Source organism: Tamandua tetradactyla, chromosome 5 (assembly GCF_023851605.1).
Source record: "Tamandua tetradactyla isolate mTamTet1 chromosome 5, mTamTet1.pri, whole genome shotgun sequence".
Classification (NCBI taxonomy): Eukaryota; Metazoa; Chordata; class Mammalia; order Pilosa; family Myrmecophagidae; genus Tamandua; species Tamandua tetradactyla.
The window spans coordinates 64,620,970-64,642,198 of record NC_135331.1 but is presented as its reverse complement, the minus strand read 5'-3'; the positions used below and the strand labels follow the sequence as shown (position 1 = coordinate 64,642,198).

Sequence of the window (21,229 nt, the reverse complement as noted above, 5' to 3'; positions counted from 1 at the left end):
ATGCATATTAGATAATTTAATACACATTTCCAAATTGTCTCCTAGAATCTTTCCATTTTACCCATCTCTAAGAATAAACATGTTGAACACATGTACGGTTACCGTGGGGATTGAATCATGTCCCTCAGAAAAGGCATATGAGTGCAAATCCATTTGTAAATAGGACCTTTGAAGATTATTAGTAAAGGTTGCCCAAACTGAATGGGTGCAGGCTTTAATCCAACATGGCTGAAGTCCTTATAAGCAAAAGAAATTGGACATAGAAAGAGAGAAGCCACAGGGAACAGCCAGAAGCTGGAAATCAGGAGGAAAGGAGAAGACACCACCAAGTACATTGCCATGTGACAGAATAGCCAAGGAAAGCCAATGATGGCTGGCCAGCCAGAAGATATGGACCTCAAAGGAAACAAGCGTTTTAACCTTTGAAACTAAGGCTTCTAGCCTCTGAAACTGGGAGTCAATATATTCTTGTTATTAAGCCAACTCATTTTAAGGCATTTATTTGGGCAGGCAGAAGCTAAAATGGTTTATGTATATTGAGACCTGCCAGAGAGCGGCTGCCTGGTTTTCTCTGGCCAGGCTACAGGGGGCTCGGTGTGGTTGTCATACTCCAGTCAGGGTGGTTAGCTTTGCAGATTTGAGGAGACCTTCTTCAGTTCATCCAGAGCCATGCTGTTTCTTGAAAACCAACTCATGCTCTCATAGGAAACTTAAAGCCAAATCATTCATTAAAAACAGAAGCCTGAGCACAATTTTCTAGTGATAGTATATTGCCTGTCGTCTTTTTTGAGCACCTTTTTTTGTTTGCTTGTTTGCTTGTTAGATTTGATATATTTAAGAATCCAAACAATGCAATTGATAGTTCCCTTTGTAGTTGGAGAGTCTGAGCAAAGAGTAGACAGACTAGAGGGAAATTTCTCTCTTTCTTTTGAACAGAGCTGGATGAATACTATTGAAAACTTTCTCTTTGCTTGTTTTAATGCTCAACTCCAAGTAACCTCCTCTTTTCTGTTAATGTGGCTTTTCTTCACTGGTCAGCCTAAAACTCTAATTGGTTATATGTCAAGCTTGAGGCTCTGTGCTCTGGTCACTTGATGGAAACAGGGGGAATAACCTTTGTAGGCTACAACAATACACACACACATGCTTATTTATTTAAATGTGATTAGTTTGGAAGGAATAACACATTCGTATGTTACAAAATTCAAAAGTACAGAAGGGTATAAAATGAAAATTTTCTCTTATTCCTGTCTAGAATAATTCAGCGTCTTTCCTGGGAGGCAATCATTTTTAGGGGTTCCATAAGTACATTTAATGGCCATTGTATTCATATACAAATGATGTCATATTTATGTTTATATATAATTTTAAATGCTTTTTACACAAATTGTAGCTTATTATATGCATGGACATATTTTTCTGTATGTTGATTTTTTTACCCAACAATACAGCCTAAAGATCATTTAATCCATTACCTAAAGAGTAAAGTCATTACGTCGTCTTCCATTCTATAAGAATACAGCTTTTATGTACCAGCTTCTTATGGGCTTTAGATTGATTCCAATATTTTTCTGTTACAAACAATGTACAATGTAGTGGTTTTTAACTCCGCACACAGGTCTTTCAACTCCAGCGAGAAACTATCCATAGGATAAATTCTAAAACTGGAATTGTTGGGTCGGAGAGTACTTACATCTATAATTCTGATAGACATTGCCAAATGGTCTTCAGAAACACTGTACTGAATCCATCAACAGAATAGGAGAAGGTCCTTTCTCCAGATTCTCTCAGTGTCACAATATCTATTGTTTTTAGGAGCAGATTTTTCATAACTGTTTTATAGGGGGCAAGTGGTGAGGTTCTGGAGGCAAGGAGAGTTCTCAATGTTTTACTTTGAGTGAGTCACTTAATTTCTCTGAGCTTCAGCTTTCTTCTCTGTAAAATGGGAATGATAATACGGTGCCAGTTTGAAAGGATTACGTACCCTAGGAAAGCCATGTTTCAATCCTGATCCGTCTTGTGGAGGCAGATGTTTCTTTTAATCTCTATTCAGCACTGTAGGTTGGAAATTTGATCAGATTATCTCTGTGGAGATACGGCTCGCTCAATTGTGAGACTTTGATTAGAGGGAGATGTGACCCCACCCATTCCAGGTGGGTCTTGATTAGTTTACTGGAATCCTTTAAAAGAGGAAACATTTGGAAAAAGCTTCAAAGCAATGAGAGAACCCAGGCTTCGTGAAATAAGGAGCCTGGAAAGAAAGCTAGCGGACGTCATCATGTTCACCGTGTGCCTTTCCAGCTGAGAGAGAAGCCCTGAACTTCATCGGCCTTTCTTGAGTGACCGTAACCTCTTATTGATGCCTTAATTTGGACATTTTTATAGACTTACTTTAATAGGGACATTTTCACAGACCTAGAACTGTAAACTTGCAACTTATTTTTAAATTCCCTTTTTTAAAAGCCATTCCATTCCATACATTGCAATGTATATTGTATTCCAGCAGCTAGTAAATTAGAACACCTACCTTTGTAGATTTTTTGAAAAGGACGAAAGATGCCATCTTCAAGATGCACAGCATTACACATATGTGTGTGTTTAAACATTTTTTTTTTAACCATTTTTTGCTTATCTGGTTGCATCACTCTGCCCTGCCAAAAGAAGAAAAAATGAGTAAGGACAGAAATTTTTTTCACTGTTGTGTCCCCAGTACCTGTAATGGTAGCTAACTATGTCTAGAATGAATACAAAGTGTGAATTTGAAGGAATTAATTATAAATTAATGTAAGAAGAGGTGGAATGTGATACGCAAATTTATAAATGGAGAATGGCTGCCTTGAAATATTTGAATGCCTTATACTCAGGCTCTAAGATATCATTTTCCTCATCTCCCTACTTACTGAGCTCTAGCTTCTAAGAATTTGATACAAAATGGAAATGAAGGAGGTAACTTGCTTTATATTATGGACTGTAAAGAGCATTGACAATAAATAAATAAACAAAAAAATAAAAACAGTGATTAAATCAAATATCCTGACTTCTTGGACATTGCTGCTGCTACTTTTTATTCCCATTTGTGCCTAGATCTGGAACTAGGGATGCATCCAAACAACAATGAAAATGCCTACCATCATTGGAGTAAGAAGACAATTAAGTGACGTGGATACAGCCTCGCATCTCTTAGAATTGTCTCCTTGGCTGTGACATCTTCAGATGAGCAAAACAAAATGGACCCATTTATCCCTAAACAGTTATTAACTTGGGGCCATAAGGTGGAGCCTGCTCCCTTACAGTGAGCATTTGAACTGGCGGGCAGTTGCTTGGACAGAGCCATTTCTACTCTGCAGCCTGCCATGCTCTGTCTTTGACAGTGAAGGGCTAATAAGAGACAAGCCAGGAATAAACTGCAAATTTACAGGGATTCGGTATCCTCAAAAATGTGGCATATACATGTGAGGTCAAAACATATTCCTGGGCTTTATCACTGATAGAAACAGCTTGCTAAAAATAAAGTTCCACAGACCTGTAGTCCAGCCACTTCCTTCTCCAAATGATGTTAAATGCATTTCTGTCTTATTAAACTCTGAAAAGTCTTTTCACCCGCATATCATTCTTGAATTCCAATTTTTTTCATAGTGAGAATAGATGGTGCTTAATGCTGTTTGCATGCTTATATAGTCAATCCTTGTTGTTTTCCCGAAGACTGTACCTTAAGGCGTATTGTCATAAAATGAAATCAGACTAGCTCTACACTGCTGTCATTATTGATTCACATTACCTGAGAAGTTGTGAAATGAGCAGAGAAAGGTGATGGAAACTGATGAATAGGTATTTTAGGGCACAGTCAGGTGGGCAGAAAAAAAGCAACCACAAGGAACTGTTACTAATTCTTGATCAAATGTGTGCTTTAGATAAAACTGGCGGGCAGATGGCTACCATCCTCTGTAATGCGGGTGAGACCAGACTTTAAACAAATAAGTGTGACTTTTCTTTAACACAGCCTTATGTTATTTTGCTCATTTTGTTTCTATTAGGGAATGACCATCTTTTAGTATAGAAAATGCCCAGCACATAGTGGGTGCTCAATAAATGCTTTTTTGAATTGAAATAGGAAAATTCTTTACATGCTTTAACCTTTTCATCAAGGACCACTGTGAGAATTTTCACACATGCTTACAAAATTATGTTTTTTATGACTTTGTCTTTAATGAATATGACCTAAATTCCTAAGCAATTATATGAGAGAGTCACAATGTACATCTAAAAATCTGGTTTCTAAAATTTCAATTGTCTACAGTCACCATCATGGTTGGATGAAGGCAGGATATTAAACCATTTTCTTAAATTGCTTTGGATATGCAAAGTGATATGAGCCCAAATAAAAAGGTTAGGCAGATGAAGCTTAGGGAGAATAGTAATACCAGCTAACTTTTATGCCTTACTTATCTTATGCCATGGACAGTACCACGGGCTTTACAAATATTAGCTTATGTATACCTCCTAACAACAATTCAAGGCAGTAACTATGATTCTCACTGGTTTACAGGTGAGGAGGCTGAGGCTGAGAGAGTGTTGGGGATTAAATTATAAACCCTACATGGTCAAATCTTAATCCATACTCCTGTGGGAGTGAACCCATTTGTCAACAGGACCCTTGAAGATGTTCTTATTAATTAAGGTGTGGCCAAGTTGGATCAGAGTAGCTCTTGATCTATGTGAATGGATGCCTTGTAAAGAGAGGAAGTTCAGAGGCAATCTGTAAAAGCCAGAAGTCAGAAGAAGTTGGAAGAGGAAAAAACCAGAAGTCAGAAGAAGCCAGAGAGGAGCGAGAAAGAAAGATGAGCACATGGTGGAAGGCTACCATTCCCAGAAGGCAAGTCACTCTGGGAGAAAACACCACCTTGCTCAAATCTTGATTTGGAATGTCCAGCTTTCAAAACTATGTGACAAGCAAGGTTTGTGGTTTGAACCAACCCACATATGGTATTTGTCATGGCAGCACTGATGAGCAAAGACAGAGAAGTGAAGTATTGTGCCCACACAGTCACACAACCAGTATGTGGGCAGCTGACATTCAAACTCAAGCATCCGATTCCAGACCCAAGCGCTTTTAACCGCTTTGCATATTTTCCAAACAAAATAAAATAAAATCGCGAGTCAGGCATGTGGAGTGATAAAGTGCTGGGTCACGTTATTTCAAAGAGGCAGGGTCATTTGTCCTAGAAAATAGAATACAGTTTAACAATGGTAATTGAAGTTTAAGCCACTTTTGATATCACTGCGAGAAAATAAATAACATAAATATAGTTTTACATCATTTAAGAAATTGTCGATTCAGGATTGTGACTTCAGGAAAAGAAGGCTAAAAGAAATCGTAATGCTTACAAGCAAATTTTTGCTGAGATGTAAATGTTGCTGAATGGTGGCCCTTTTTTCAATCCGTGCTCTCCTTTTTACCCCCTTAAGTACTGCCTTAGGCGGGCTTCTCTCACCTGGACTATTACCGCAGCCTCCAAATGGTCTTTCCACAGTTCCTGTTTGTCTGCCACGTTGCTGCCAGGGGTATATTCACAACCAAACAAAACATGCTGTTACTCTCCCGCTTATTAAAAACAGTAAGATTGTTTTTAATCTTATTTGTGATCACAGACCCCACTGATGATCCAGGGAAAGCTACGGTTCTTCTCCTAGAAAATACACTTTATACACATTATTAATCATTCTCTGTCATTGCTTACAAGGGTTTTCAAAAATCTGTTTTCAACTTATCTCCTCATTTGATGTCCCACAACTTAACCCATCAAATACACTGCACCCCAGCTCCATTAAACTTCTTATTGTTTCTCATGCTTGGAATATTCTCTAGATCCTCTTCTCTTCTTAGCAAACTCTTAATCATCGGTTGTATTAGGCTGGGATAGAGGAAACCCATACAATGTGGCTGGTATAGACAGCCAAGGATTCAAACCTAGTAATATAGGCTTCAGAATGCTCTTTAGTTGATAAGAATCTCAGCTTCATCACCACTGAAATGAGGATGTTAACGTTATTTATTTTGCTGCGTTTTTGTAAAGCTCAAACAAGATAATGAGTGCAAAGGGCTTGGCACTCAATAAATACATGTTTTCATTTTCAATCCCAGATCATCTATGACCATTTCTGTGACTCCTGACTTGACCTCCCGCTTCCCATCCACCGCCACCTCCCAGCCCAGGGAGAGAATTTCAGGTTTTCCTCTCTGTTTCCCACGACACCCCGGAACAATACCTGGTGTTTCAATACCTCTCAACTTGTAGTGTTGTTCGGTATTTATCTATTTCTCCGTCTAGATCAGTAGTTCCTAACCCAGGGTGCACGTTTGAATAATCTGTATTGCTTTTAAAAGAAACCTTTCCTTAAAAAAAACAACAAACTCCTGCTTGGCCCAATTTTATCAGCCTCTGTTCTGGTAGACAGTGGTGGTTTTAAAGCTCTCCGGGTGAATTTAATGAACAGGTCCACACTGCAGGCTTTGTGAGCAGGGATTCATCAGTGGAGCCCCTCTGCCACTGTGGATCCCGGCACAGAGTGGATGTGCAATAACTGCCTGAAGAATGAATGAACAGCACCAGCTCTCTAGGACTTTGGAATATTCACTTAATAAACCTCAGCCCTTTGATTATGATAATGTGACATTCAAACTTAGCATTTTCTTATTGATTATGCAATGGTAATCAATAGTTAAGCAGAAATGCTTTCTGTTTTTTAAAAATCTAGGTATTGTTTCAGGTAACCTCCTATCTATACGTTTATGAGTTGAGTTGTTTTTTCCTTTCATTCTTTGGGTCCCGAAGTCATTTTAGTTATGTGGTTTTAAAGTATAAGTCTCTGAAAAGATGCCTAAATAGTTAAAGCTGAAATTATCAGTCTACTTGTCTCTTAAAAATTTCTTGTCGTTGGACTCCTTCCTCTTCTAGTTTTTATTGTATTGCCTACCTCTTGACATTATCTGCACAGAGTTATATTTAACCATCTGGTATTTTCTTTAGTGACCCATCAATAATTGTATTTTACTGTAAAAGGTATACACAGCACCTCAAGAGAAGAGAAACCAAGGAACTAATGGCATGAAAGGAATAGCTCAAGCAAATTGTTGAAATAATTTTTTTCCCGTAACGGCTGATATTGCTTCTTTTTGGAATTCTTAAGGAAGCTTATATATATATATATATATATATATATATATATATACATCAAATGTTTGTTTTCACACAGTAAATAGTGTCAGCGCACCATGATTGATAAAGTCCGCTTTCTCCTCTAAATGAAAATGAGGCATTAGTTTATTTTCAATCAGATTTGATTTCAGGATGGCCTCTAGACATTAAGTTGTGGGGAAGCCGGTTCCTGTTTTCTCTGAGAAAGAGAATCATGGCTTTGTTAGCTTGGTTCTGGTCTAGAGATTGAAATGGTACCAGTTTAACAAAAAGAAAGAAAATACATTACTCAGGTGTCTCATAACTGTTGAGGGACTTCAGGAGTGAAAATACACAGGCCGTGTATTTTTATGGAAATAAAAACGGTTGGTTGTGGGACTCTATTTAATTTCGCTACAATGCTATTTTCTCCTAGGTAATCAGCTCTGATACTGGGTCTACGGTTTCCTTCTGGATGATAGACACTGGGCAGAAAATCAAACAGTTTACTGGTTGCCATGGCAATGCAGAAATCAGCACCATGGCCCTAGATGCAAATGAGACACGGCTTTTGACTGGCAGCGCAGATGGAACCATAAAGGTGCGAACACAGAGAGGCTTTTCTATCCAGAGATGAGGGGACGAAAATATTGTGTTATTTTAGCTTTACTTGTTTTTGCCTTTTTTGGCCTTGCAAAAGAGAGACGAGACAAGATAAGAAATTCGAAATAACCCAAATCATCTAATAGCAAAGCTGTTAGGAAAATAAATGGCTGTGGAAAAGTGAATAAATGATTTCACTGAATAAATTATTTAGACTAAAAGCACAATCTGGCATACTTATTTCAGAAAGCTTTTCCAGTGTGTTGGATAGAGGACTACTTTGGGGAATAAGAACTCAGAATACTTTTCATCTACTTCAGCTAATGTTTCTATTATTACGTTTCACAGTTTATAAAATGAGAAGGCCAGGCGACTACATAAACTTTGAAAAATGTCATAAATACAAGTTTTTCAAAAAAATGAATATTTTATAATCAGCCTATTTTGTGATTTGCAGTTATGCTCTTCGAGGGTAAGGGAGGCAATGAAGAAGGAAAGTAAGACAAACTATAATGATTTTATTTGTTATCCATCCTAAACTAAAACTGTTTTTAAAGTCCACACTTTATTTGGACTTTGCTAGCTTTCCCCTGGTGTCATTTTTTTATTATTAGAGCAGTTGTACATTTACAGAAAAGTGATACAGAAGGTATAGAGTTCCCATCTATACCCCTCTCACACAGAGTTTTCCCTATTAAACTAAAACCATTTTCGGTTTTCTTATTTGGTACTATTAATTTCTTCTTAGAGGAAGGTGTTCTTTTAGTTTACAAAAATGATCAAAATTTCATATCTGAAATCATGCTTACCAGTGAATCTCCTCTGCTACCTTCAACTTTGGTAGTAAAGAGAGTCTTTCATTGGAGATGGCTTGGGATATTTTGAGGCAATATAAGGCAGTTTCCTGAATAAGCTTTGAATAGCTATGGAACTCCTGCTTTATTTCAGGGGTCTGAAAGGTGCTAGATCTGCCTTCCATGATGGGGCATATATTGCATTCAGGTAGGCTGCAGGGGAGAGTAATGGTTAATAGAAAGCTATCTGTTCAGATTGGTGGAAATCCTGGAAGTTGGAAATAAGTAGTCAAGGGGTTCCAGCCTGGCCATGGACAATGTGAGGGAGTGCTCCAGCGGGCCACAGTGCGAGTCTCTGAAAAGCAATAGGATTCCGAGCTCCTTTGAGAAAGTTAACTGCACACATATGAACTGGGATAGGGATAGTGGGTTTAAATTTAGTTCATGGGAGAACTGGCAAGATGTATGAAGGTATTGGCAGTCCTAATCCTAGTAGTCAAGGCAGAATAAAACAGGAATAACTGGAATTGGAGTATTTGAACTTGGTTTAGGCAAACGAACAGCCAGTAGCTACTTATCAGGTCTGGGTTGAGAGACTGAACTGAACAATGAAGCAAGTGGATTAGGTTCCCTTTACTCCATCTTAGAAAATAACTGGTTATTGAGCTCAGGGTAGGGCAGAATCTGTGGGTAGTTGCTAAAATGATCCTAGTTAAGGGAATTAGTAGGATGTGGGGGCAGTCAGACCTTTACAATTATCTATTTGAGGGCACTGTTTTAGGTAGACTTGGTAAAACCCACGTTTGGAAAATAAAGTGACATAGGTGAAGAGGATATGCCTCTCAGCATCCCAGCTTAGGCTTTGACATCTTAGAATTTAATGTGAATTTAGTAGTATAATCACTGATTTGAAGGTGCATTTATCTTTATCACAATAGCCCAAAAGGATTCTGCAATCTGGCAACCTCTGCCTGGAACACATAAATTAGTGTTGAGCTGCTCTGGCCATATTCAATGAAAAAACAAGAATGACATTTTCCAGCTCATTTATAATTTAGAATCCAGGATTAGTACATATGTAATCAAAGATTTAAAATTATTGCCCAATTTTTCATAGTTTTGAAGGATCTGCTTTAAAATTAGTTTTGAATAATTAATGCATACAGTACGATACATGCATCCTATACAAATTTTGAAAGATGAAAGAGACCATGAAAAAAGTCTCTCTACTGACCCTGTTCACAGCTCCTCTGCAGATGCTATCACTGTTACTGTTTCTTGTGGCTTATTCTAGAGTTGTCTAGGAGGACAGTTTCTTTTTTAACGGCAGCCCGTCTTACATGCTATTCTGAATTTTACATTTTCCTGTCATAGACTTTGATTCATGTCAGTGCATCCAGTGATTATAATGGCAGCTAACTTTTATTGCACGCTTACTAGGAACCAGGCACTGTTCTAAGCACTTCAAACACGCACGCACACACATACACACACACACACACACACTTATTATCACAGTTTTACAGATAAGGAAACTGAAGCCCAGTGAAGCAAAGCAACTAGCAACTGGCTCAACATTCCATAACTGGTCCAATTTTCGTAGAGTCTAGAGACATGAAATGCCTTATTTTTTTAGTGGCTCCATTACATTCTGCTTTATAGATATGCCGTATTGGGTTTAATCGGTCCCTTCTAAATGAGCCTTTAGATTTTCAATCATTTAGCTTTTATAAACAATGCTGCAAAAGCATCCTTTAATATCTGTCATTTTATATATATCTGTATCTGTGGAAAAGCTTGCTAGAAATTGAAGTTTTGAGTCAAAGGTTATGTGTGTTTTTGACTTGATGGATAATGCCAATGCATCCTCCACACATGATCCATTAACGGGCTTCATAGTAGGGTTAGTTTAGTTAAGTGACCTAATGATGCTGTCTTGCGAAGTAGACCCACTGGGCTATCTACGCCTCCCACTGCCTGAATAGGAAAACTGCAACTCCTCGTGCCCTCGTGGGACTGGATCTGGCACCCACTACCAACAGGAAGTTTGATAGGGACACGATGAGAAACCTAGTACATGATTTCTGTGTTTGGGCTTTGTATTAGATGCTTAATCCTCTAAGCAGAGGATTGGAGTTGTTAGTGATGAGAAGCAATGATCCTGTGCCAAAATGAGGCATGGAAATTTAGAGAGATTAAGTAAATACTCTAGTGCCACACAGAGAAAGAACTAGGATTTCAACACACTCCAAATGGATTTTATATCGCCTTTCCCTTAAAAATGTACACAAATTTATAGCTGTGAACCAACTATTACTATAACAGATGGACAGAGTTACAAGCAGAGTAATAAATAAATAATGGTAAAACTTAAACAGAAAGGGGACTTTAATTATTATATATGTACATGAATCAACCTTAGCTCAGAATGTAAACACACAAGTTTAATATAATCCTATAGAAGGGTGTTGTGTTACTTATTAAAGAGACTTTTTTTTTCATTTCAAACGTAATTTTAATTTTTTTGCACCAAGGTATGGGACTTCAGTGGATATTGTCACCACACACTGAATGTTGGGCAAGAAGGAGTTGTGGATATTTCACAGATATTAGTTCTTACGAAGACAATACTGGTTACAGGCTGGCAGAGGTATGATATGGTTCGTGTAAAATGTGGAAGGTAAAAGAAGAAATTTTTTATTTGAATCAAAAGCTAGAAGGAAAAAGAACCTAGACATCTGGACTGATTCTGAGCCATTAATCTGCTGGCAAACTAGGTGAATGAAGTTCTAGCTGGAATTGACTGAATAAACGATTGTAAGGTCGCATGTCACAAGGGCCTTTGAGAAGTGTTGTAGTTGCTCCTGGTTCTGGAAATTTGTCACTTTTCCTTTCACCATTCCAAGTAGGGGCAAAATGCCACTTTCTGAGTTTTAATTCCAAAAAAAGATTTCCAAATTTTATAGTTCACAATGTGTGAATTTCATTTCTCCCACTGTAAACTCTTCCCTTCTCTTCTTGTTTCTAATTTTAAATTGCTGCACAAGAGCGAAACAATCCACTGGATTCTGTGTTTGCACTTCCTTCATGTCAGTTCAGAGAAGGGCCTTTCACAGCCCATTTAAGTGTTCTCAAGGGGCAGCTTTTGCAGCTTATTGTAAAGTTACTCTGTCTTCCCTTTTTCCTGAGAGAACCGAGGGATTGTAGACAGGGTCTTTTTTCTATGGCATTGTATAGCACCAGGAAAATTACAGTGTGATATGTTTGGAAAATATGTTGTCAGTAGATTCAACAGTTCACAAAATATTGCTTTAATAGGTAATTGGCCCCATCAAGGGTTCTTACAGATTTTTTTTTTTTTTTGCATGGGCAGGCAACAGAAATCAAACCTGGGTCTCCGTGGCATGGCAGGCGGGAACTCTGCCTGCTGAGCCACTGTGGCCCACCCCGTTCTTACAGAATTTTGATCTTAATGGTTTGAAACTAGGATTAAATTTGATTTTACATCTAGAACACTGGCAGTATATTTGGGGGGATTTTTATCAATCATAAAACAGACTTTTCTTCAAATGCAAATGTGCATATACAGACTAGTAAACATCGTGTCACTCAGCTTAGTTTTCATGGATAGCTTGAGTAAAAGGAAAGAAAAGACAGCCCAAATTATTCTCCTAGATATTAAGAGCTAATTCTATCGCCCATGCCTTTGAAAGACAAGACTTCTTCACATCCCTGGGAGCAACTGTGATTAACACTAATAACCACTTCAATAGTCTATGGCCTAATGATTTCTGTAATTAGGCTGTGGCAATGAATAAGTTTAGTTCTCAAATATCAAGGCAGGTTAGAAATCTAGCATCCAGCTGATCCAATTCAAATTTGGGGCATAACAGAGACAAATTTTGAAAATTATTCAGTGTAAGTCAAAAGGTGGCGATACCATTTTCTTAAGTATTTTTTAGACATCCATGGTTAGAATTTAGCATGAAATACAAACATTTTTTTGCTTATTTAAAAGGGAAAACTTTAAAGACTAGATATATATTCTAAAAATGTTTTGAAGGAACAGCAAACCAGACTTTCTCATCTGTATTGGTGGGTAGTCATTTTCTTAAAGTCTTGGAGAAGCAGCTCTCGGACGACTGGAAGAAGTGTCAGAAAAGTTATTATTTCTTCCATCCTCCCCCACTATTTCCAACTTCCACAAGGTTGTCAGGACACAGATCCCTTAGTTGGGACCAAAAGTTGAATTAACACTTTCTTAGTTATAGAACTAAGAGAATGTATTAATACATTCTCAATTATATTGTTTTACTTTTATAATTGTGAATGCAAAAATTATATTTTCCAAGTCAGAGGTTTAAGTAAGAATGGGTTTGGCAGGATTTAAGTCAGGATTTTTTTTTTTACCAGGTGTCGTTTAACAAAAAGGCAAGAGGGCAGACTAACCTTGGTTATATTTGGGGAAGGAAGAAGCATTAAGCTGACTCCTGAGTAGTTTGGTGATTAGGGAAGAAATAACTGGAAGATTGACAGTCAGTTTATTAAGCTTTCTTTAAAATCCAGCATGAGGCTGCTGCTTTTGCTAACTTAAGCTGTGGCTTTAACTTCAGGCTCCATCTACATGAAGAGATTGGTTTGATAATTTTGCCCAGGATAGCACAGATACTACATTTATTGAGTGGGATACCTCAATATACCCTCTGATTTATATTTATTAGAAAGAGCTGGCATTTGTAGTGCTGTGGACCGTTAAGCACTTTACATACCTTATCTAACTTAATCCTTCCCTTCATCTTGGAAGGTAGGAAGTATTTTACAGCTACGTCAAATCTCTATCTTTGGCTCTTATCTCTCTGCTAAGCTTACTATCCATTTGCCTGCTAGGTGTGTCTGACTGTAATACCAATTCCACATCCTCAAACAGAATTCATTAACTACTCATCCACAAAATCTGCTTCTCTTAGAATCAGATCCTAAAGTAACATCCAGAGATGTGAACATCCGTCTCAGTTCTCCCTTCTCACTCAACTTCACAACCAAGTAGTCACTTAAACCCTATTTATTTTATTTCCTAGATATGATCAAACCTGTTTTAATTGCTACTATAACTGTACTGTTCAGAGCATATATAGTACAAAGTACTGTAACTGTGCTACTACCTGGACCAATGCAATGGCCTCCTAATTTGTCCTTTTGTCTAGTAGTGCCCATCCCTCACCCTTAAAATAGATTCTGTTTACTTTAACTAAAGTGGTTTCTTTCTAATCAGTCTATCTATGTCACTTCCTTGTTTAGAACTTTTCAAGAATATCTACAAAAGAAATCTAAGCTCTCTCTGTTCTGAACCTATAGTCTAGTCTCATTTTCATTCATTTTTTTTCTATAGAATTCTAAATTCTATCATAAGTGACCTGCTGTCAGGATGTTTAAAAACCACACTATTTGACATCTTCTGACTTTCTTCATGCATTCTCTTTAACTCGAAATCCTTCTCCAAACTTTGTTTATCTGGCTAACATTTATTCCAATTTCAAGACTCATTCAGTCTCTCTCTTTTTTTAATTTTTTATCTTTTATTTTTTTAAACATCACAACATACAAACATGAACATTCTTACCATATGATCATTTCATTGTTGGTATATAATCAAAAACTCGCAATATCATCACCATGATCATTTCTTAGAACATTTGCATCAATTCAGAAAAAGAAATAAAAAGAAAACAGAAAAAAACTCATACTACCATACCCCCTACCCCTCCTTCTCATTGATTGCTAGTATTTCCACCTATCCAATGTATTTTAGCCTTTGTTTCCAATATAAAAATATAAAATATATAAAAATATAAAAATATAAAAAAATATAAAATAATATTTTTTTCTATGCCCTTACCACTCCCTTTCACTGATCACTAGCATTTCAGTCTACTGTCATTCAGTCTCTTTTAACACACAGGGTGAAAATATGCCTTTTTTTTTGTCTTTGCTCTGTCCTTGCACCCTGCACTCATATTTGATTTAGCCCTAACTGTATAGCTGGTATCTAATGCTTATTAGATGCTCAGTGATATTTGTTGAATGAATTAGTTAGTATTTGTTGAATAGGCAAGGAAATAGGATTAGAGAGATTAATTATCCATGCCAACATTCCCAGTAGGAAGCAAGCAGAGTAGATATTCATTTTTTTTTTTTATTAGAAAGATAAGTATTAACAGTCTTAATTTACAAGGGAGAAACCAAGGCTTGTAAAGGTTGAGTACTTGGCCAAGGTGCCAAAGTTAGAAAGCAGGTGAGCTAGGAGTGCATGCCAAAGACCATGCTCTTTCCACCACTCCTGAGGTGACTAGTTACAAATGGACTCATTAAATCACGAGAGCACAGTTATACTTTTTACACCAGTAATTTGACTGAATGGGTTTTCATTCCAATCAAAACCTATTGAATCAGTTTTGTGCATATAAAAAAAAACACACAAAAGCTGCATTTTCAAGTTAACAATGCCTCGAAATTTTAGCTTACCATTATTTTTCTCTTTTTCTTCAACAAATATTTTTAAGCTGCAACTATGCGGAAAGCAATGAGTTAGAGACTGTGGCAGGCTGAATGTACATAATCATGATTCTTGCTCTCAAAAGCATCACATTTATAAGGTCAACATAGATAAAGCAGGATATGGTGAAAATCTCTGTAAAATGGTTCTAAGCAATTAGGAATTTGAGAAACTCTGTTGGTTGTTTAGTAATATGGTCATTCTTACTAGAGAATCCTTCTGTCAGTAAAAAAAAGAACACAAATTCAGTACTGTTGGAAGCATGTTTCTTATTATTTTTAAGCAAAATATACTTAGTGGCAATGTGGGGAATTGACATAGGCTCAATTCAAAAATACCTGGTGGAATAGAACTAACATAATTCAACTTTTTTTCCCTTCAAAAATGGGGCAAGTCTTTGGTCATATTTCATGGGTAAAGTTAAGTGCATAGATGATCATTTTTCATTTGTTTAAAGTAGGCATAAATTATGTGTACTTCTGATAAACTAAAAGTAAATATTCACAATGGTTTGTTTGAGATTTTATCCTTCCTTAAAATTCTATGATTCTAGACTAGATTTTCAACTCTATATAAAAATAGACTCAGACTGTTGGTCTCTCCTTCTTAATTTCTCTCTGTTCTGATTCTCATTGGTTTATGAAGTTCTTATCACTCAAAAAAATCTAAACATATACAAAATATGAAAAAATAAACTTTCATATAATTAGAAATAAATCTGAAAATATTTTTGGCAGTATCATTTTCAGGTGCTTTGTATAAAAGGCATTCAATAAATGGTTATTAATATAATTTGACTTTTAAAATTATTTTTTATGAAATCAAAAAGACTTTTGAAATTCAATTTTGGCTAAGAAATAATAGGAGCAATGGAGGACTGACATCTTCCTTACCAGTCCCACTCCACACGCTCCATCCACACAGTATAATCTCTTCAATCAAATTTACCAATGATAAAGAGAAAATTTAAAAATAGATACAGACAAAGCTATCGTGAGATTGAACTGCAATTTCAGAACTGCAAATTGCCATGTTTATATTATTTTACTGGGTCAGCTTCAACTAATAATATTATTAAAATAACTAATATTAAAATTCATGATAAAGTTTTTGGAAATTGAATAATTCACACATTCATTTAGTAAATATATCTTAAATACCTTTTATGTATTGAGTGTTATTTAGCAATGGAGATAAAGGAAGGAAGAAAATAAATTTCCTGCTCTCCTAGAACTTACTTTATGGTAGGAGAGACAGATCAGAAACAAACAAATGATACAGAATACAATGTTATGTAGCAATAAGCATTGTAAATAAAAATAAAGTAGGGTGAGGGATGAGAGATTGAAGAAGACTCTTTTTAAATAAGGTGGTCAGGGAAGACTTACTTGAGGAGGTGGTGTTTGAGTAGAGAATTTCGCATTAATTCAATTGACAAACATTTATTAAGTATTCAATATATGTAGGTCACTGCTTGCTGCTGGAGGGTTACAGAATAAGACAAGATCTTGGTTTCTAAGAACTTACAATGTAGTAGAATAGCAGCGACAATCTTATACTAAAGATTATAAATAAAATTGAACAATGTAAGAGGTCAGAAGAAGGAAACATTTTTTCTACTCCAGTTATTGAAGAAGTCTACCAGAACAAGAAAGACCTGGGAGAATGGGTGTGTGAATGGATAGATCTGGATCTGTGTATGAAACAATATCCGTAGAAGGATAAAAGAGTACACCATGAGTGAAAAGAAAATGGCTAGAAATGTAAGGGGTGCTTAGAGAGGAATATGAATATTTTGGGGTTGGGTGGTGCTTCTGAAATAGACTCTGAATATCCCTACCAGCTCAAAACAGCTCTTGCAAGCAAGAAATTTACTAAACCTTGTATGCTCCATTTAAAATTCAAGTGAATTTTGCATTCTTTGCATTAAGACATCTATCTTTACTTTAATATAACAATATTTCCCACAGACTCTTTGAGCAAAATTCACACTTAAATGCATCATAGATACCCTGCAGCTGCAAGTACTCCCACAAGGATTTGGTTGAACACCTATACCTTGGTTTTAAAAGCAAGGATGGGAGAATAGCAAGAAGTAAATCTGTAAAAGTAGGTTGGACTCATATCTTATTGGTTTTGAATAACAAGCCCAAAGATTTTAATTTTGTCATACAGGAATAGGAAAACTAGTAAATATTATTTTTGGTTTTGTTTTTGCTTTGATAAGGCATGAACCTTATCTTTGGTCAGGCTGTTTCCGCTGCCTGGAGTGCAACTTCTATTCCAAATCCCGCTTCTCTTTTATGGTCCCACTCAAATATCACACTTTCAACTCAGCCCTCTGTGATTTCTACATCTGGACTTCCATGGCAATTGATGGGGAGTTCCTTGGACCTACCACTTTTTACCTTCAGTTTTAGTCATGTTATGTTCATGGCTCCATCCCTTGTAGCACCAGGAACAGGAACTTGAAAATAGACAAGAAATGCTTGTGGAATGAATAACTGTTCAGAACCTCAGGTAGGAGAATTACTTTAGTGGCAGGATGAAGAATGTGCCAGTTGGAGTTCTATTAGAGGCAGCAAAATTGGTTAGGAGACTGTTAAAATTGTTCAACCACAAGATAGAAAGCTCTGAACCAGGAATTTGCAATTGGTTAAGGAAAGAACGGTTGTGCAACGTATTGTAGAAGTAGAATCAAACATTTATGGTTTGACTAAGGAAGAGAAAGCCATGTGGGAGTCTGGAATGCTGTTCTACCAACAAATTAGGGAATTCAGGATGGAGGGCTGTTGTGGAGGGAAGATGATGAATTTGTAATTTGGATATAAGAATTGTTGCTGATGGAAGCATTATTGGGAACCATAAACTAGCCAGTAGAAACTATCTGACACTGGAAATGGTTATGAAAGAAGAAGAAATTCAAGAGCCATTTGAAGGGAAGTGAGAGTGGAACTCATGGTGGTATGTGGGATGTCTGAGTGAGCCCGTTTGAGTAGAGAGAGAGAGGAGTGGAGCACGATAATAAGGACTGTTCATGTTAAAGGGGTGAGAGATAAGGGGGCAGGAAGATAGAGAATAGGGAATGAGAGATCTGGGAAACAGAAGAGAACCAAGACACCCTGGAGACGAAAGAAGAGCTTCAAGGAGGAAAGGACAGCATCTGCATCAGAGACTGAGGAGGAATAACAGTGAGAGGGCACTTAGAATGATCAGGAAAAAAGCAAGACATCAGGGAGGTAAGGAGAGAATGCAAGTGAAAATGTGAAACCTGTGGTTACTAATTGCTCATTTGAGATGGATGTGGCTTTAAAAGGAGGGAGAGGCTTAGCACAGGCTGGCAGCCAGAGCTTGAACATCAAGTGAAAACAGGGTGGCATTGATGCCCACACAATTTCCCTTTAGACTCCTCCCTTCCACACCAGGAACCAGGCATTTCGTTCTCTGTCCTACCTGGCCCATCCCCAAATTCACCAGCAGTGCTCCTAGCATACTGACCTCTTTAAAAGTATTCTTTCTGTTCAAAACATTATCTGTCCTATGTCCCTTTCCTTTGAAGTGACATTTTCCAAGTGTGTTCCAGTAAAAAGTAATTTTGAAAGATGGTGCATGAGAAAGGATTCTGTGGTCAAGTACTGGGAATTTAAATGTTCCGAGAAGCTCTGATGACAAAAAATCTTATTAATTTTGTTTAAATTATCAAACATTATTTGTATCTCAGAACCCCTTTTTAATCATGAAACTCTTAGTGATTCCATGGTACCCCTATGGAGAAACTTTAGGATCTTGGTGATGGATAATTAATCTGATAGATGAATGCATGTTTGGTCTTAATGGTCTTGAAAGGATAATTAACCTTCTGATTAATTAAGTATTCACAATTTACCAAAATTCAAGTTGTGAATCCAAAGGAAATCTCAGTGTGGGAGTTTCAGGTAATATAGATGACACATGGGGATAAAAGTAGGCAGTATGGTCTTTCAGACCTAGCAAACCACACCACCCAAGTGGATGATGGCTACTCAATATATATATATCCCTCTCAGACCCACAGTTATATCCTATATCCTTTTTACTAGGGCTGTTACTGTGTTTCGATCCCAGAACTTCAATCAATTTCTCATCCAGCCTGAGGAATGGAAAGGAGGAGTACAGCATTATGATGACATCTTGTGTGCTGCTTTTTCACCTCCACAAACTCTTGTAACAGGTTAATTGAACATTCACTTGATAATCAGTGTTGAAAAGTTGCATTCTTTGGGGTCATTCACCACACACAATTAAAGAAAAAAAAAACTTTTGTCATCTGCAAAATGTATCAATTTTCTGAAAAACAGTCCTTGCGCTTGAATATACTGTTACTTATTTCTAGGGTAATACCTTAATTGTTATGACCAGTTCTAGAGCCTGTTTACATGGCTTCAGAGCCTGGTTTCATCACCTGCCACTGCATCATTAATTGAGCAAGTTATTTCAACTCTAAGTCATAGCTGGTTAATTCTCTCTGTCAATGTCTTTTTCTGCCTCTCTACCTCTCTATCTTGATTTATACTAAATACTAACAAGGTAATCTGCATAAGAGATTAACGTAATGCCTAACACACAATAAGTTCATCAATAAATATTAACTTAAAAAAAATTTATTGACCATTTCCAGGTACAGCATTAAGGCTGTTAGGTAGGAATCACTCTCTTGTGACACTCAAGAGATCTCCTAAGGGAAACATATCAACATTTTGACACAATTTAGTCCAGTTAATGTTGGTTAAAGATTTGCCTCATAAAATGTCTACAAATCCAAGCTCTTAAAAGGGTTCATGGTTGTGCTCTGTTGTGAGATATTAAAGAGGACCAGAAATTGTATCATTTCCTGCCAAAGAAAGCAATTTATAAAGAGAGTCTGCAATTATATAGACTCAAAAAAAAGTCATCAATTATGAGGAAGAAAAACTTACAGGAAAGAGACAAGATATCTCTGAAGTATTACAATATGAAGTTTACTGACCTACCTACATTTAAAATTTCACTCTCTCCAGGACTTACCTAATTACAGGGCCAACTTTGCAGTTGAATTTGATACAGGTTTATCAAATAATAACAGGAACTTTGCCACAGAAGAATAATTTTAGACCATGATAGCAGTGTAAGACACTCCAGAGAGCCGTTCCCACCCAGAATCTTTTTTTTTTTTTTTTTCCCCACCCAGAATCTTTTAACAACTAGCAAAAGCTGGCAGGATTATCCTACTCAAAAACTATGGAAAACAGTTAAAGGGTTTCAGTAACTGGGCAAGTGCTGAAACAAGAAAATATAAATTTAAAGATGGTAGGAGTGGCTTGTGGTATACTAGATGCCCCTGTGCCATCCCTCCTGGGCATGGTCTGGAGACAAGCCATGTTCCCATTGTGGGTTCTTTGTATTGTTCTGGAGGTAAAAGTTTAATCTCTATGAGCATACTGGTATGCTTGTATGTGGCAGCCTGAAAACTGAACCAAGACATTCATCTTTGGCTTACTCTCCCAGACCTAGCCATGCAGAGAGAAGCAGTTAAAAGACAATTAAAGTAGTATAAGGAACAATTAAGTTAAAGTGGTGTGGGGAAAAGGAGTGCCTACTTTAGGTGATACATTAGAACACCCAGGCAGGGGAGAAAGTCTATTTCATAAGGACTAGACAGAACATTTGAATTCCTATAAACAGGGCAGTTACTAAAGCCATGAGCAAGCCTAGACCCAAGACAAGACTCAGACTCAAAAAAGACAGAAAGGACCCTGCACTTTGCACTTGCCTCAGGCTAATCTTGATAGAAGGGCTAAACTGTGAAGGAGAGCATCAGCCAAAGCAGAGCCAATTTGTAAAGACTGTGAAAGGTGTTTTTTTGCATTGGCTTGTGTGTTTCTGTAAGCTTCTGGCATTTAAGAATCTCTGTCATATCACTATCTGGATACAAACTTAAGGGACCAACTGCTTAGGGACCAAATTCCAGAGTTAACATTTAAAAAAATATTTAAGCATATAGTATGCAACAAAAAAATCACAAGAGAAACAAAGGATCATCATATGATGGCCAATCTAAAGGAACAAGATAAAAATCCAGAAACCAG

The 21,229-nt window shown here is 37.0% G+C and overlaps 1 protein-coding gene across 1 annotated transcript in view; it reads left to right on the top strand.

Moving 5' to 3' along the window:
- The window catches only part of WDR49 (WD repeat domain 49), a 117,383-nt gene that overhangs the window by 60,610 nt on the left and 35,544 nt on the right, over positions 1–21,229 (top strand). The window contains exons 9-11 of the mRNA XM_077159374.1: positions 7,612–7,776; positions 11,107–11,222; positions 19,205–19,335. Coding sequence (XP_077015489.1) covers positions 7,612–7,776; positions 11,107–11,222; positions 19,205–19,335 — 412 coding nt within the window. The remainder of the gene's footprint in view (positions 1–7,611; positions 7,777–11,106; positions 11,223–19,204; positions 19,336–21,229) is intronic.